The sequence below is a fragment of the Dipodomys ordii genome, unplaced genomic scaffold, assembly GCF_000151885.1.
Source record: "Dipodomys ordii isolate 6190 unplaced genomic scaffold, Dord_2.0 Scaffold158, whole genome shotgun sequence".
Taxonomy (NCBI): Eukaryota; Metazoa; Chordata; class Mammalia; order Rodentia; family Heteromyidae; genus Dipodomys; species Dipodomys ordii.
This window is the reverse complement of record NW_012267374.1, coordinates 2,156,460-2,172,609: the sequence shown is the minus strand read 5'-3', so window position 1 is coordinate 2,172,609 and position 16,150 is coordinate 2,156,460. Positions and strand designations below refer to the sequence as shown.

Here is a 16,150-nt window from a genome sequence, read left to right as displayed (position 1 = left end):
AAAAAAAAGAAATGGTTCGAAGATACATTGCTCATAGATTTAAAGAAAAATACCTGGGTGGGTGTTTCTTCAATCCTACTTATTAAGTATAATTTTTACTTTCCTTATGTATGTTGCTAACATCATGTTTTTAACCCCTTTTCTATATCCATCAATAAAAATACTAGCTCTAAAGACAGTAAAAACTAACAGATCTTTCTTAATAGCAAATCCTAAACTATGGTGAAATTCACTCCAAACTCATTTGTACATAAAATGGAGCCAAAGAGAACAGAGCAGATCATTTGCCTGGACAGCCCATAATAGGCTATTCATTCATTTCCATTTGAACATCAGGACTGTTAGATATATTTCAGATATCTAGCTCATTGTGTTCACAGGATCTGAACACAATATATTTTCCTAATGTATTCAGAGCTTTTCCCCAGGATTCTGGGAAGCCATGGCTCCAGGGCTGGCTGGAGGGCTCCTCAAGCAGGCCCTGCAGCAATCACCGAAGTGTAGGGTGTAGAGGCCACACCAGGATTCCAGTCTCCTCTCGTATCTTACTAGTACTCTTGCATTTCACTGGCCCTGTTTATTACGTGTCTCTGCTCTTTCTGTTCTTTTTCCTTTCTCACAAATGGGACTTCCATCTTCTAGCACTCAACCCAAGACCAATTTCCTCAAAAACAAAACAAAACCAAACCACTAGACCGCATCACGGCTTTGCTTAACATTTCCAGGACTCTGAGTTCTCCTAGTGCCCAAGTGCTATTTGTGGCAGGGTGTACACAATCTTGCTCTAGAGGGGCAACCATGCTTTGGTTATGTCACATAATGTTGAGAAAGGGCTTTGATTACTTTCTTTTTTCTTTTTCTTGTTTTGGGATTTTGTAACCAGGCTGGCTTGCATTATAAGCCTCCTCTTCCTCCCTAAGCCTCCAGAGTATTGGGATGACAGGTGTATACTACCATGCAAGATCATGATTTCTTTGTGGCAGAGCTCAGTGCTTCCACACAGAATACACTTGACATTTTCTGGTGAAGTAGCCCAGTGCTCTAGATAACTCATATAACTTTCTATAGAGCAGCACAGGATAATAGAAGGTTGCAAGCATTGGCATCATAAAGGCCAGGATCCAAATTAGATCCGGTCACCTCCTTTCCAGAGGACCTTTGTCAGTTTGCTGCATTTCTCTCTAAGACTCTTGAGTCTTAATCTGAAGATAGGCAGGATGTTAGAATGCCCAGGAAGGGATTTGAGAATTTGATGAGGAGTATACAAAAGGTTTTGTGTGTGCTGTGTATCGAATAAAGGGTAGTTGTCATTAGGAATTACTGCTATGACCACAAAAATTCCTGAGCAACTGCTTCATTCATGTCTTGCCTTGGGCTACAAAACAATTAAACCTTTTCCAAGTGGGGATGTTTAAGTTTTTTAACTAGAGTTTTTTAAACTCTAATGTTTTCTGGATAATCTCTTTAGATTCTAATCAACTTAATCCATGCATTTCAGAAATTTCTTATAAGGAACTGTTCTGAATTCCTGTCTTAGATGAAAGTTGATAGCTAAACAAAGGCTCTCCAGTAGAATTTTAATTGGAGGTTTCCCTGCATATATTAAAATGTCTGCAAATGTTAAAAAAAATCCTTGGAGTCTACCAATGTCTGGAAATGAAATCTGGTATGTGGTAGAGTTAAGCTGATCACAACAAAGGTGGACCTTGTTCAGTAAATACAAGGAAGGCTGGTCATGTGCCAAGTGCTTGAGAAACATCACTGGACAAAACAGACATTCTAATCAGGCCTCTTCAAACAAAAACATGGCATTTCCCTAAGCTTAGGTAATTGCTTCCAACAAAGATGCACACTGAAAAGCTTTCATTTAAGCATCCCACAGGAAAGGGCCGGATGGATGGCAATAGAAGAAGCCCACAGGTATGAGTGAGGAGTGGACTCAGAGACTGAAGGGGAGAGGGAGGGAGAGAGGGGGGGAGGAGGAAGTAGAGAAAGGGGGGAGGAGAGAGGGAGGATTTATCTTCCTCTGATCTGGACTGCTGATGGAAATGATTTAACCTAAAGCACCCACCTCCCCTCTCATAGCCATAGCTTCAAACTGTCCTTGCTGCTGACCCCACTGCATCATCTCTCTCTTTACTCCTGAAGAAATGTACCAGCAGTCTTGTAAGAGAACTTGAGACCAAGTCCACATATGATGCTGATACCTTGATGAACACATCAAGACCTGAGACCTTGAAACTCCTCAGTCAAAATAACATTGCTCACCTACCCTGCCTCCCATCCCACCCCACTTCCACGGGGTGAGATGCTCCTCCCTGACTGTACTCTCTGCCTAATATTTAAAGAGACTCTGTTGCAAGGGGGATGTGCCATGTTCCCTTCCACTAGGCTGGAGGAGACACTCCTGAATAAATCCTATTAGTCTGTTGAGTTCACTTTCTGCCCTTTCTTTAGTCTGATACCTTCATGACTTACAACTGTGACTCCACAGGGCTCTGCCTCCTCCAGACACCCTCCCTCACCTTCCTTTCCTATCTCCACAGTGATTTTTCTCTTGGCCAAAGGGGAGATGCCTTGAAATTGTACCACCATGGCCCTCATCTCCTTCACAGAGGATACTTTTGGCCCAGTTCTGAGAAATATTTTTACTTGTTAATTATCTACAATTGAATATGTTTGTTAAGTCAGGGAACAAAGACAAAGGAACAAGCCAGAATCAGAAGGCCAAACAAGGAGGTCTCTTAACATCTGGAAAGTGTGGTATTTCTCATGCTTCAGACAAAGTCTGGGCTCCTGTTGGCTGTCTATACATACATAATGACTAATGACTTATGTCAGAGAATTTGTGATTGTGTACTTTTTGGGTCTGTGAATACATGAAAGGGTATGGAAAGTGTGACCCTATTATGAAAAATGACTGACTGTGGGAGGCAATTGGCAGGGAAAAGCAGGAGTCAGGACATGCGAGTTTTGCTCTACACTCTTCCATAAAGTCAGTCTTTTGGGCAACATAGATTAGTTTGTAGTGAGAATAATATCAAGCTGTAACACAAGTTACCACCGTAGGATATGAGCAAGGCTGGGGAACAGGAATGTTGAGTTTTATGTGTCTATGGAAAAATGTTTCTTAATTCTTCTTATTCTCAGTTACAGAATGAAAAACACCATGTTTAGGAGAGGAATGAAGGAGATATAACTGATGAAGACCATCTAAAGCTTCAGAAATAATGACAAATTTAATCCCTTCTGTTGGGTTCTTGTACATAATACTTTCCTTTGAAACACACACAATACATGTTAGATAGATTTCATAACAAAAATGTAAAAAAACCTGCTAGATAGTGCATTCCTATAATCCAAGTTCCAAGAGACAGAAACAGGAGGATCACAAGTTGATACTAGCCTGAGAAAAGTTATTTAGACCCTTTCTCAAAAACCAAAATAACATTGAAAGTAGGAATGGGAGGGAGAAAGATAGGAGAGAATGGCATTATGAAGTGGCATTATAAAGATGTATTACTAATAACCTGACATACAACTACACAATAAAATTGGAAAAACAGCCAGGCTCTGGTGGCTCATTCCTGTAATCTTAGCTCAGGAGGCTGAGGGCTGAGAATCATGGTTTGAAGCCAGCCCAGGCTGGAAATTCCATGAAACTCTTATCTCCAATTAACCAACAAAAAGGTAGAGGAAGCTGTGGCTCAAGTGGTAGAGCACTAGCCAAAACCCCAAAAGAACAATCTTTAGTTCTGAAAATAGGTAAGATAGATAGATAGATATACATACATACATACATATAGGTAGACAGACAGACAGACAGATAGAAAACATACACAGAAAAAACTAGGTCATGTCCTCCTATACACCTTAACTTCACCCTTGCCACAGGAGGATTCTGATAGAGTCAGACACTAATTTGCACATGAATTCTGTAGAATACCATCTCTGATTCATTATTGCTTCCTTGGCGATGAGCCTTTCTTCCTCCCTGGCTTTCTTCACAGCCTCCAGCTTCTCCTTGTGGCACTCCATCATGATCCTCTGAATTCTGTGGACCATACGTTGTTCTGCAGCCTCGTGTTCTCGCTGCATTTGTACATCCATGTTTTTAAACATCTGCACCTTGGTTTTAGCTTCTAAATCCTTTAGCAAAGGAAAAATGTAGTTAGATATGTCTACTTTGATGTTTTAAAAGAATATTGAAGCTTAACTGTAAACCAACATGGAATGTGTACCTGTTAACCTGATGAGTTAAACACTAAGCATCTGGTAAAAGAATTCCATTTACATGCTATTAAATAAAATCAAAAGGAGCATCTTATGTAGCATAAATAGATATGCCATAAAGATTTTATTGAAATGAAAAAAGGAAAATAGATGGGTTAAAGGGTTTTCTTTAATTTTAGTGCTGAGGACTGAATCCAGGCCCTCACACATGCTAGGTAAGTACTTTACATTCCCAGAACCAGGTCTTTTTCTTTCTTTCCTTTTTCTTTCTTTTTTTTCCTTCTTTCTTTCTTTCCTTCTTTCTCTGTTTTTTCTGGTGCTGATATTGGGACTTGAACTCATGGCCTCACATTCTTGCTTTTCTTTTTTTAATCAAAGCTGGAGTTCTACTACTTAGGCCACATCTTCATATTGCCTTTTGCTTATTTGGAGATAAGGATCTTGAATTTATCTGCCCAGGCTGGCTTTGAAACATGATCCTCTGAGCTCAGCCTTCTGAGTATCTAGGATTACAAGTGTGAGCCACCAGTGCCTGGACTCAGTGGGTCTTTCATTTTTTTAGTTGTGTTATAATCACACATTGTCAGAAATATACATAAGAGAATTCTACTTCAGTAAACTTCAGATCTAATTATTTTGCCTCCTGAGTGCCTGCAGGGTTGGTGGAAGCCTGATGCTCAGACAGAAAACAGGAGCACATCACTGCAGTTTCAAACACCTGCCTTCTAGTCCTCTCCATTGTTCAAGCATTGTACCTCCTTAGTAGTGGGGGGGGGTTCACGTTCATGGAGGGACAAGAACTCCAGTGTGTGTAGTAGAAGCACCAAAAGAAGAAAGGAAGCAGACCAAGACTTGCAGAGAAGAGCCTCACAAACATTCCCAAAGGAAAACCATATTATCATTTTGGAAATGCCTACTTAACTCTACTGTATGCCAATACAGACGTTATGAACATTGGAGGGCTTGAACCCTTGGTTCCTGGAAGACTCATTTGGAGTGGAAGAGACCAATAACCTAATTGTGGAATGAATGTTGTGATATATGCAAGAAAGAAATATATGCAGGAAAGAAAATGTGTCCAGGAGTATCGACCGTTTGTTGTAAAGGTAAGTTTTTCTCTGTTTTTAGGAAAGACATCATGGGAATGTTAACAAAAATAAGTCATTTCACCTGGCAAGTCAGTCAAAGTAGTAGGGACGGAAATGTGGTTAAAAACTATCAGTTCCGGGCTGGGAAGGTGGCTCAGTGGTAGAGTGCTTGCCTTGCATGCCTGAGGCCCTGGGTTTGATTCCTCAGCACCACATAAGCAAAAAGAAAAAGGCCGGAAGTGGTGCTGTGGCTCAAGTGGTAGAGCACTAGCCTTGAGCTAAAGAGCTGAGGGACAGCACCCAGGACCAGAGCTCAGGCCCCTTGACCGGACCCCCCCAAAAAACAAAAACAAAACAAAACTATCAGTTCCAAGTAAAGTGCTGGTGCCTAACGCCTGTAATTCTAGCTACTTAGGAAGATGGGATCTGAGGATCATGGTTCAAAGCTAGCCCAGGCAGGGAAGTCCAGAAGACTCATCTCCACTTAACCGCCAGAACACCAGAAATGGCAATGTGGCTCTAACTGGTAGAGTGCTTGCCTTGAGCGGAAAAGCTTATGGATAGAGCCCAACCCCTGTATTCAAACTCCATGACTGACAAAAATAAAAACAAAAATGAAAACAAAACCCATACATAAAACTATCCCTTCCTCCATCTCTGGCTAAGATACTGGATCTTTCAAGTGATTCATTCATCTACTTAATTTCATTCTAAAACCCCAGATGCAATCTTATAAGATAATTATATAAACATCCACATACATACATATACACACATATATTAGTCCTTCCTTCTTTCCTTCCTTTCTTCCTTCCCCCTCTCCTTTCTTCCTTCCCTCCTTCCCTCCCTCCCTCCCTCCATTTCTTCCTTGTTCCAAAATCCCTTCTTTAAATGAAATCTTACCCAGAGCAGAAAGGAACAAAAACAGTAAGAATTCTCCTGGCTAAAGATTCCCTAAGCCCCACTAGCCTCTTGATGAGCATCTGCTTTATTCTCATAACTCTTATGTTGTTTTCATGGTCCACTGACCACCCTTCCTGTCTGGTTCTCAGGAAAACTTCACTCTGACCTTATCTGAAAATGCAGGACTGACACCGCTACCATAAAACCCCAAACAGGACTGTTTGCACTGTAAATCCCAAACAGGACAGTTCAGACAATAAGTCCCCAGCAAGATAGGACAAAGAAATTCAAAAGAAGAGTCTTACCCTAGAACACATAACCACCTAAAATTTCCCACATTCCCCAGTCTGTGTTTCTCCCATCCTGCTCAGCGTTACATGGAGTCTCTCAGCAGCCATCCTTAAAGCCTGTACTGGTCTGTGGAGGTCCCTCCCTTCTTTTCTCCTTTTGTCTACTTGATCTTTCCTAACACTCATGAGTCCGTTTCCTAACACCTCCTATCTGTGGAGACCTAGGAGCCAATTCCATTTTCTGGGCCTCAGAGAGAATCCTTATCTGAAGCTGCAAGCCAAGAGAACTCTAGCTTCAAGAGGAACTGAACTTGACTTTTTGGCTTTAGAAAATTATTTACACATTTTAAGTATTTATTATAAGGGCAAAAGGTATGGCTCAATGATAGAAAACTTACGTAGCATATGTGAGGCCCTGAGTTCAATTCCCTGTACAACCAAAAATAAATAACCCACAGGCTTCATATTATTCTCTGATTATTCCAATGGTAAATACTTTCAAAAATGAAATAGACAACACAAAAAAGTCTAGTAATCTCTCTAAGAGAGGCTTCATTTGGCATATTTTGAGGATCTAAGGAAAACATTCTTGGTGTCAAAATGCTAGTTGGGTTTGCTACACTGCAGAAGGCTTTTATTTTTTTATTTTTTTTGTCAGTCATGGGGCTTGAACTCTGGGCCTGGGCACTGTCCTTCAGCTCTTCAGCTCAAGGCAACTGCTCTATCACTTGAGCCCCAAGGCCACTTCCAGTTTTCTGGTGGTTAATTGGAGATAAGAATCTCACAGACTTTCTTGCCCCGGCTGGCTTTGAACCCTGATCCTCAGATCTCAGCCTCCTGAGTAGCTAGGATTACTGGTGTGAGCCACTGGCACCCAAGTTAAGGCTTTTATTCCTTAATTACTAAGCTGTTTTGATAATAAGACACTTCAAAGATCAATTAAATACTTTGTGTGTGTGTGCCGGTCCTGGGGCTTGAACTCAGGGCCTGGGCGCTGCCCCTGCGTTGTTTTTTTGTTTTCTTTCTTTTTTTTTGGGTCTGGTCGTGGGGCCTGACTTTTGGGCTTGGTTGTTTTCCTCAGCTCTTCAGCTCAAGGCTAGCGCTCTACCACTTGAGCCACAGCGCCACTTCCGGCTTTTTCTTTTTGCTTATGTGGTGCTGGGGAATCGAACCCAGGGCCTCAGGCATGCAAGGCAAGCGCTCTACCACTGAGCCACCTTCCCAGCCCTGTTTTGTTTTCTGAAAGCTAGTGCACTGCTACTTGGGTTACAGCTCCACTTCTGGCTTTTTTGCTGGTTTAATTGGGAATAAAAGTCTCCTGGACTTTCCTGCTCAGGGTGGCTTTGAACTGCAATGCTACGATCTCAGCCTCCTGGGTAGCTAGAATTAGAGACAAGAGCCAACAGCACCGAACTAAACTCTTTCTAACACTTGCTTCACACAAAAAGGATAATGTAGTATCTTCATATTTCTTGACAATCGAGACTCGGCAGACAAGCATCGATGCCCCACAGAGCATAGCATCTCTTCTGTGCAGCTTCAGCACTTTCTCTTAGCCTCTGCAAAACATCCACCTTGCCTTAGCAAGGAGGCTTGGCTCACTCCTGTAATCCTATCTACTTAGGAGCTGAAATCTGAGGATTACAGTTCCGTGACAGCTTGGACAGGAAAGCTTATGAGACTCTTATCTCCAATTAACCATTCAAAAGCCAGAAGTGGAGCTATTGATCATGTGGTAGAACACTAGCCTTGAGTGAATAAGCTAAGACCCTGAGTTCCAGACCAATACTGGCACAAAACAAACTCCTAAACTTTGTACATTATTGATTTTGCCCTAATTCCCTTTGACAACTTAGGTACTTACTTTCCTTTACTATGTAAAGAAAATTACTATGTAATTTAAGATAACAAGCCTCTCTTAAAACAACAATAGTAAAACCTGTAAATCTTTTTGATGTTTCTCTTCCAAAACCCGAATTTCGAATTTGTGTCTGGCATCCGCATCTTCCAGTGCTTTCTCTACTGCTTGTTTCTGGAGTTCATTGGCCTTTGAAAGAAAGAGTCCATTTATTAAGATATCGTGATAAGCACAGGACAGCTTATATGCTATGTTGGTATTCATGTTTATTACCATAAGGGCAGCAATTAACATAGGGTCCATAGGTGCTCATTCCATTCCCCTCACATTTCCCACAGCAGCTTGGCTCCCTTAGCCAGAAATGCCAAGCACATCTCACTCCTTGGCTAACTCCTGCATCAGGAGTTGTTGCCAACATGGCATCATTATTCAGTTGTTTTTTCTCTTTGGCACCTTAGTAATGTGTGCTCATCATAAACAATCTGGAAAACAGAGTAAGTGAACTGATGTACAAAGCTAGAAGAAGCTGAGTACCACCTGGTGGTTCAGAAAGAAGTCTGTTATTTATTTGAAGAGAATACTTAGAATAGTGGATATGCTGACATTTAAACTGTAGGCTATTCAGAAAAGTGTCCTCATGTTAGGAAGAATAAGTACTTAATGGCTCATAATCAATTTGAACTTTATTAGTAATAAAGATAGATGACTCAAGCTGGGTGCTGGTGGCTTATGCCTGTAATCCTAACTACTCAGGATGCTGAGATCTGGGGATCATGGTTCAAAGCCAGCATGGGCAGGAAAGTCCATGAGACTCTTACCTCCAACTAACCATGAGAAAATCAGAAGTGGTGCCGTGGCTCAAAGGGGCAGAGTGCTAGCCTTGAGCAAAAGAGCTCAGGGACAGCACCCAGGCCCAGAGTTCTAGCCCCACAACCACCAACAAAAAAAAAGACTCAAATTCTCCATTAGGCTATTTTGTATGTTGAAAACATATTTACCAAGCTTTTGCCAGCATTAATATTAGACAATTACCATACTCTTTTCTGTAATCTATTTTATGAAGAAATAAACAATACTTATTACTGTGGTTTGTCCTGCCATCCACGTCTCTCTGGGGTTTGAACTCAGGATTCTACCTTACCACTTAAGCTACACTCTCAGCCTCTCAGTTGCTTTATTTTTCTGGATTGTCCCATTTTTTTTTTTCACTTGACCATGATCTTCCTGCTTACAGTCTTAACTGTATAGCTGTGATTACAGGTGTCCTTGACATACTGGCTTATTGAGATGAGGCATTGCTTGCTTGCTTGGTTATGTTTTCTTTTTCTGGTGGCACTAGAGTTTGAACTCAGCTTCACGCATAAGTATACAGGTGCTCTATTGCTTGAGCCACACCTCTAGCACTTTTTGCTCTAGGTTTTTGTTTTTTTAGATAAGATCTCCTTTTTTGCCCAGGCTGGCAAGGGCTGTGGTTTCTAATTATGCTTCCTGTGAAACAGAGGTAAGTGCACACCACCATGCCCATTATTGGTTGAGATAAAGCCTTACAATCTTTTTACTTGGCTAGCCTCAAACTATCATCCAATCTCTACTCCTGAGTGGCTTGGATTGCAGATGTGAGAGCCATTGAGCTTGGCCCAATTTAACTCTCTTTAGGTAGTCACATGTCAATCTATAATGGGAAGAAGTTAGGGCTACAGGATTAAGGTTCCTACTGTAGCCCCAATCTTCAAACTGGCCCTATGGCTCTCAGCCGTCATAGGCACAAGGTATCATGGATTTGTTTTTGTTTGTTTCAATACATTGCCCTAGCTGTGGTCTTGAATTGATGAGCTCAATTGATCATCTGCTCCAGATTCTCAAATAGTTGGACTGCAGCTGTTCACCACACTAGCAGTATTTTGGAGACAGAGGATGCAAAGAGAATTAGATCAAGATGAAGCTTTTGTTAAAAGCAGGCATCTAGTACAGGTATATTACACATTGCACAAGTAGATGGCCATTAATTTATGTTAAATAGGTCATGATAAACCATCTACAACACAGATGCCTTTTCCCTATTTATGTTGTAACTGAGAATAAGGAAGGCAGAAATCAACTATAGAAAGAGCATAGTCTAAAAAGAGGCTCCTGATGAGGCTCACTTCATACTGTATACTTACTGTATGTCAAGCATCCAGTTTCACTGAGCCTTATTATTACCCTTTCATAGTTGAAGAAGCCAAGACTACAGAGGCTTTAAGAACTTACCTCAGATCCCACTACTAGCCCAGATTCAGTCAGTTCTATCAGACTCTGTAGCCTGTGCTGTTTCCTACTATGCTTTATTTATTGTCTTACACAAATCCAGAGTGAAGAAACTGTAAAAAGGTGTTCTCCAGGTTGTTGTTGTTTTTTAACTTGCTTTACCTGATCCCATACTTTAGCTTCTGCTTTTGCAATTCTTTCTTTGAGTTTTTCCTCTCGAAACTGCTCTTCGTGCTTCAGAATATTTGCCCCAATATCTGTGTTTGAATAGAAATGATCACAAATCTAATTATTTTAAACCAACTAGGAGACAGATCGTTTTTTCTTTGAATTTCACATGCTAAGCAACATACCCTACTACTGAGCAATAAACTCAGCCAGTAAAGTTTTCTTTAAAGATATCCATCAGAAGGGAAAAATTCCCTCTAACTGAAACATTAGGGAATAAATTAGGCAGCACTATTAGGCTTTTACTCTACCCAGTCCAGACAGCAGGCAATTTGGGTAGTTATGTGAAATAAATGCCCTGCAGAAAATGGACAATTTGTGAACCCAAGAGAGAAGGGCAAGCCCTCAGAAGATATTAGTACATCATTCATCTCCTCTCTCCTTACTCTTTGTCAGTGCTGGTGCCTTCTGCTTCAAAAGTCAATTCCAAATGTCTTCTTTAACATAGCATGAATGTACTTCCTCTAATGTGTGGATCTTCACGGGTTTTACTAGTTGTGGAGTGAGCTGAGGGCTAGTTTATTGCTTCCCTGCCAATGTTCTAACTTGATTTCTAAATACTAAAAAAAAAAACCGTAATATCTTCTTTAGTCAGATAAGGTAGTAAAAGTGTATATAGTTAGAAGACCATACCATATTATCTGATAGGCAGAGGCAGAGCTGGACCTGGTACCAAGAACTGAGTGGTGATAGTTTTGTACATTTTCATCTGAGTAACTGTAAGAGGTGGATTATAAATTGTGAGAAACAAATCCTTTGTGTATTGAAATCACAGTGATTTTTCACACTAAAATCTTACACGCTTCATTCATTTCTCACATCTTTACTCAGTTAAATTACTTTCCATGTAATTATGTTTTCACTTATTTTTTGTTATATGTATATATGTATGTAAACACTCTCATGCTATGTTTCTACTTTTGACATTAGCTACTATTTAGAAACTATATTATTTCACCTACTTGTTAGGGTATTATTTAGAAAATTTTCCTTTCCTCTACATATGGAAAGTCTCAAATACAGGCCAAGAGTGAAAGAACATTTACTATGATGTTCTTGGTGTTATAATAGACACAAATATTTCATTAAAGCCTCATAACAACCAGAATGGCACATATTGTTGTTATTAATATAAGGAAATAGAGTGAGAGGCTAGATATCTTATCCAACTGTAAGTGGAGGAGCCTAATTCTGTACATGCCAGATGTCCTGTAGGGACAAGCAACGTGAAACAAGCTTATAAACATCTATATGACAATTTTTAAAAAGAGGCTTATGTTACTGGAAGAATACATAAAATGCCATTAAGTGTTAGGACAAAGGAAAAGAATTCAATCACTTACCCAGTATATCTTTGTGAGTGTAAAAGCGGGTCTTAAATGGCTTGTATTCATAGATCTGCTTGAAGGTGTCCCCAAAAGGGGCTGGTGGAACTATTTTATTACAAACAGCACAACAAACAAAATTTGTATAATCTGGATTCTTTATCATTGTTAGGTTTCAGCTTCTATTTAATAGTTAAAATAATCTTAGGATAAGAAACAGTTTTAAGAGAAGCTATCAGTTTAGAGAGCTGAAAGAAGATTAAGATCCTAAGAAAATGCTACAGGCTGAGAAGAATGAAATTGTCATGATCAGGTAGTAGTTATGTGCCTAATGTTCAAGAATGGTGCTGAAAACCTCTGCCATAAGGCATGGGCACTGGATTTGGACAGATTTAACTGTTTCCCTCAGGTCCTGCTAAGTTGCTCATTTCTTAGCAACTGTTGCTAGGAAAAACAAGCTTTGCTCATAAAAGCAACTTGAAATAATGGAAAAAACAGCATGATGCAGCCACTCATTTTTCTGATAGTATTAGTTTGCTGTAACAAATTAGCAGTCTCAATGCCTTAAAGATAATACAAAGTTGTCCTCTGGAATTTATGGAGTTAACGTCCTGTAGGGCTAAAATCAAGATGGCAGGAGGGCTGGTTCCTTCTGCCAGCCTTAGTGGAACATGTTTCCTCACTGCATCTTCTCAAGGCCTTCTATGCTCCTTGAGCCCACACTCTAATGGCCATTCCTTCTGCTTCTGTGGTGTCATTGTCTCTCCCTCTCATCTTCTACTTCCCTCTAAAGACCTTTTGTGATTCTACCAGTCTCATCTAGAAAAAGCAATCTCAACATCTTCTAAAGCCTCTGTTTCCGTAAGAGTTAATCAGAGGTTGGGTTCCAGAAACTAGGACCTGGACATCTTTGCAAGGGAGAATATTTTTCAGCTGATCACACTTTGTTTCAACAGGGTGGGTTTTTCTTTTTCTTTTTGGTGCCAGTATTGGCATTTGAACTCAGGGATTAGATGCTGTCCCTGAGCGTTTTTGCTCAAGGATGGAATTTTACCACTTGAGCCATGCCTCTTCTGGCTTTTTGCTAGTTAACTGAAGAGTCTCAGACTTTCCTGCTGGGGCTGGCTTTGAATTGTGATCCTCAGATCTCAACCTCCTGAGTCCCTAGGATTAAAGGTGTCAGCCAGTGGTGCCCAGCTCAGTTATTTAAAAATAATGCATTCTCCTCCCAAGGCAAACAATTGAGGAAGTACCTTAATTTTTTCCAGGTTATTTAGCTGCTGGGGATTGAATACTGGGTTTTACAGGTTCCTTATAATATGGTATTTTGGTATGGCAGTAAAATTAGGAAATATGGTATTTTATAGGAAATGCCACTTTTATTAGGTCAATATTCAAAATTACTCCATATGGCTTTTAAAAATCACAGTAAACCAAATTACACTTATGATTTTTAGAAAAACATCCTTAGAAATTCTGGCTATTAACACTCAGGCAAAAAATTATTACTAAAATTTAAAACTGTTTAGTAGTGTCATACACAGCGTCTGCCAGGCAGGCCTAATAATAAAATAATAACTTCAATGAAATTAATCTCAACAACAGAATGCTTAAATAAGCTAAATGTGTCACAAAATTCCTTCATGCATCATATTTCCACTGACTTAGATGGCCTGGTAACTGATTCAAGAACTTACACAAATCTATCATATGATACCAGGCTTGATGTCAAGAAAATGGTTATTGGGATTGGGAGAAAGGAAGAGAAGAATTTTTACTAAAAACACTGAAAACCACTGCAAAGAATGCAGTCTGTGTCAATATGACTCCTAAAAATTCTTGCCCAAAAGCTAGTGTAAGCCCTTGATTTTCCTGGGACTGCCCTTGTTTTTCAACTGAGTCTTCCATCATGACACTCCCTCAGAGCCTGGCAAACTGAAAGGATTGACAACTCCATGGAAGATCAGTAATTTCACTGTGTGCATTAAGGACTCTTTGAAAGCCAACTGAACAGCTTGTGGATTTTGGCAAACAGCTCTTCTAAGGCAAGAGATCACTTCCCTGGGAAAAGGTCACTTACGCTGTAGTCAACAAAGGTTTTCTTATCAAGACCTAATCTGTCAATTTTGTCCACTTTCAAATTTCCACAAAAAGATCCTTTTTAACTAGTTGAACTCCACTGTATATATCTTCCCTGACCAGCTGTTTTTTAAACACAAAACTTAGTTTTGCTTCACCAATAGGTAGTTTTTACAGCCCAGTCTTTTAGATAATTGTTTCAAAATTGTTTCAGTATTTAAAATCTGAACACCTTATGTTTGACGATAATGTGACTGCTTGATTATGTTATGAATACTTACCATATAAGGAGATAGATAGTAAGGCCAAAAACATCCTAGACTTTGGAGCAAGATCTAGGTTTCTGCCCTAATTCATAATTTCTCTTCACAGTCCACTGTCTTAACCAGAAGCAGATAGGATCAGACCAGGCAAAGTTGCATGTTCAAAATCTTAACGACCATTTCAGGTATTTTACTTTGCTTGTTACATCCTCACTTGATAGAGAATGGGTGAAAGAATCATTGTACGGCAGACAATCTTTGAAACTCTAGACACACAATGCTGTAATATAACCTGTTAACACCATGTAGAAAGTTACCTAAGTACTTGTTCCTAAAATGCAATGTTATTCTTCTGACACCCTACTTTTCACAGCTGGTGCCTGACCATATCTTTTGCTGTCTTGGTTCCTTCACATGGTGGTTACGTGGCTTCAGGCTGCGAGCCATTTGGTTCTAGTTGCCTTTCTGTGCCCTGATAACCTCCTGACAGGTCACTTGACCGGTATCTCCCCGGACACTGAATAGCAACTGATTTTGTTGAAGAGCAAAATAATTTTAAAAAGATGGAACTCTGATATCAAGTACAGAAGCTGAAAACAGAAGAATCTTAGATCTGCAACAACTAAAATACATAGGAAAAGCAAAAACAAAAGGTATTTAAGTTAGAAGGCACTTAAATGTTATGAAGTATACCACATGGATAAGTATAGCAAAGAAATATTTAGGACTTAGTAATAAAAATTTAATTTACATGTAAACTCAAATTGCAACTCTTTAATATCTACAAATAATAACTATATCTTTATATATACACACACACACATATATATACGAGATGGTAAGGAATCTCTTATTTTATACTTATTGCCTAATGCATAATTCTAGTTGGTGTGTGTGTATTTCCAGTACTGGGGTTTGAACTCAGGGCTTCACACATACTCAACTTGCTTCAGAGGCTGGAATTCTACCACTAAACTATGCCTGCAGTGTAGGTTTTCTCTGGTTATTTTGGAGATGGGATATCATGGATTTTTCTGCTCAGATCAACTTCTAACTACAGTTCTTAGGATCTCAGCTTCTAGTAGTTAAACCAGTTATTTAAAAACTAGAATTAATGCTGGTGCCAGTGGCTCACACTTGTAATCCTAGCTAATTGGAGGCTGAGATCCTGAGAATCATGGTTGGAAGGCAGCCTGAGCCTTCATGTCTACAAGAAAAGTTCTAAAACAATCTGCAAGAAGCTGTGCTGTAGGTGTAGCTCAGTGGTGGAATGCCAGCCTAGAAAGTAGCAAACCATGAGTTCAAACCTACTATCAGGGCTGGGAAGGTGGCTCAGTGGTAGAGCGCTTGCCTTGCATGCATGAAGCCCTGGGTTCGATTCCTCAGCACCACATAAGCAAAAAGAAAAAAGCTGGAAGTGGCGCTGTGGCTCAAGTGGTAGAGCACTAGCCTTGAAGTGAAGAGCTGAGGGACAGCACCCAGGCCCAGAGTTCAGGCCCCACGACGGGACCCCCCCAAAAAAACAACAAACCTAGTATCACAAAAACAATAAAAACAAAAAACAAAAATGAAGCCAGGACATATTTAATAAAATTAATCCAGTCAAATACAAACATAGCCCAGGGCTGGAAATGTG

At 40.0% G+C, this 16,150-nt stretch overlaps 1 protein-coding gene across 1 annotated transcript in view; it reads right to left on the bottom strand.

The window, feature by feature from the left end:
- Positions 1-12,338, bottom strand: part of LOC105998196 (chromosome unknown open reading frame, human C6orf163) — a 15,688-nt gene extending 3,350 nt beyond the window's left edge. Inside the window, exons 1-4 of the mRNA XM_013032846.1 lie at positions 12,191-12,338; positions 10,782-10,876; positions 8,454-8,561; positions 3,947-4,149 (exon numbers count right to left, since the gene is read on the bottom strand). Of these exons, the coding sequence (XP_012888300.1) occupies positions 3,947-4,149; positions 8,454-8,561; positions 10,782-10,876; positions 12,191-12,338 (554 nt within the window). The remainder of the gene's footprint in view (positions 1-3,946; positions 4,150-8,453; positions 8,562-10,781; positions 10,877-12,190) is intronic.
- Between the last annotated feature and the right edge of the window lie 3,812 nt (positions 12,339-16,150).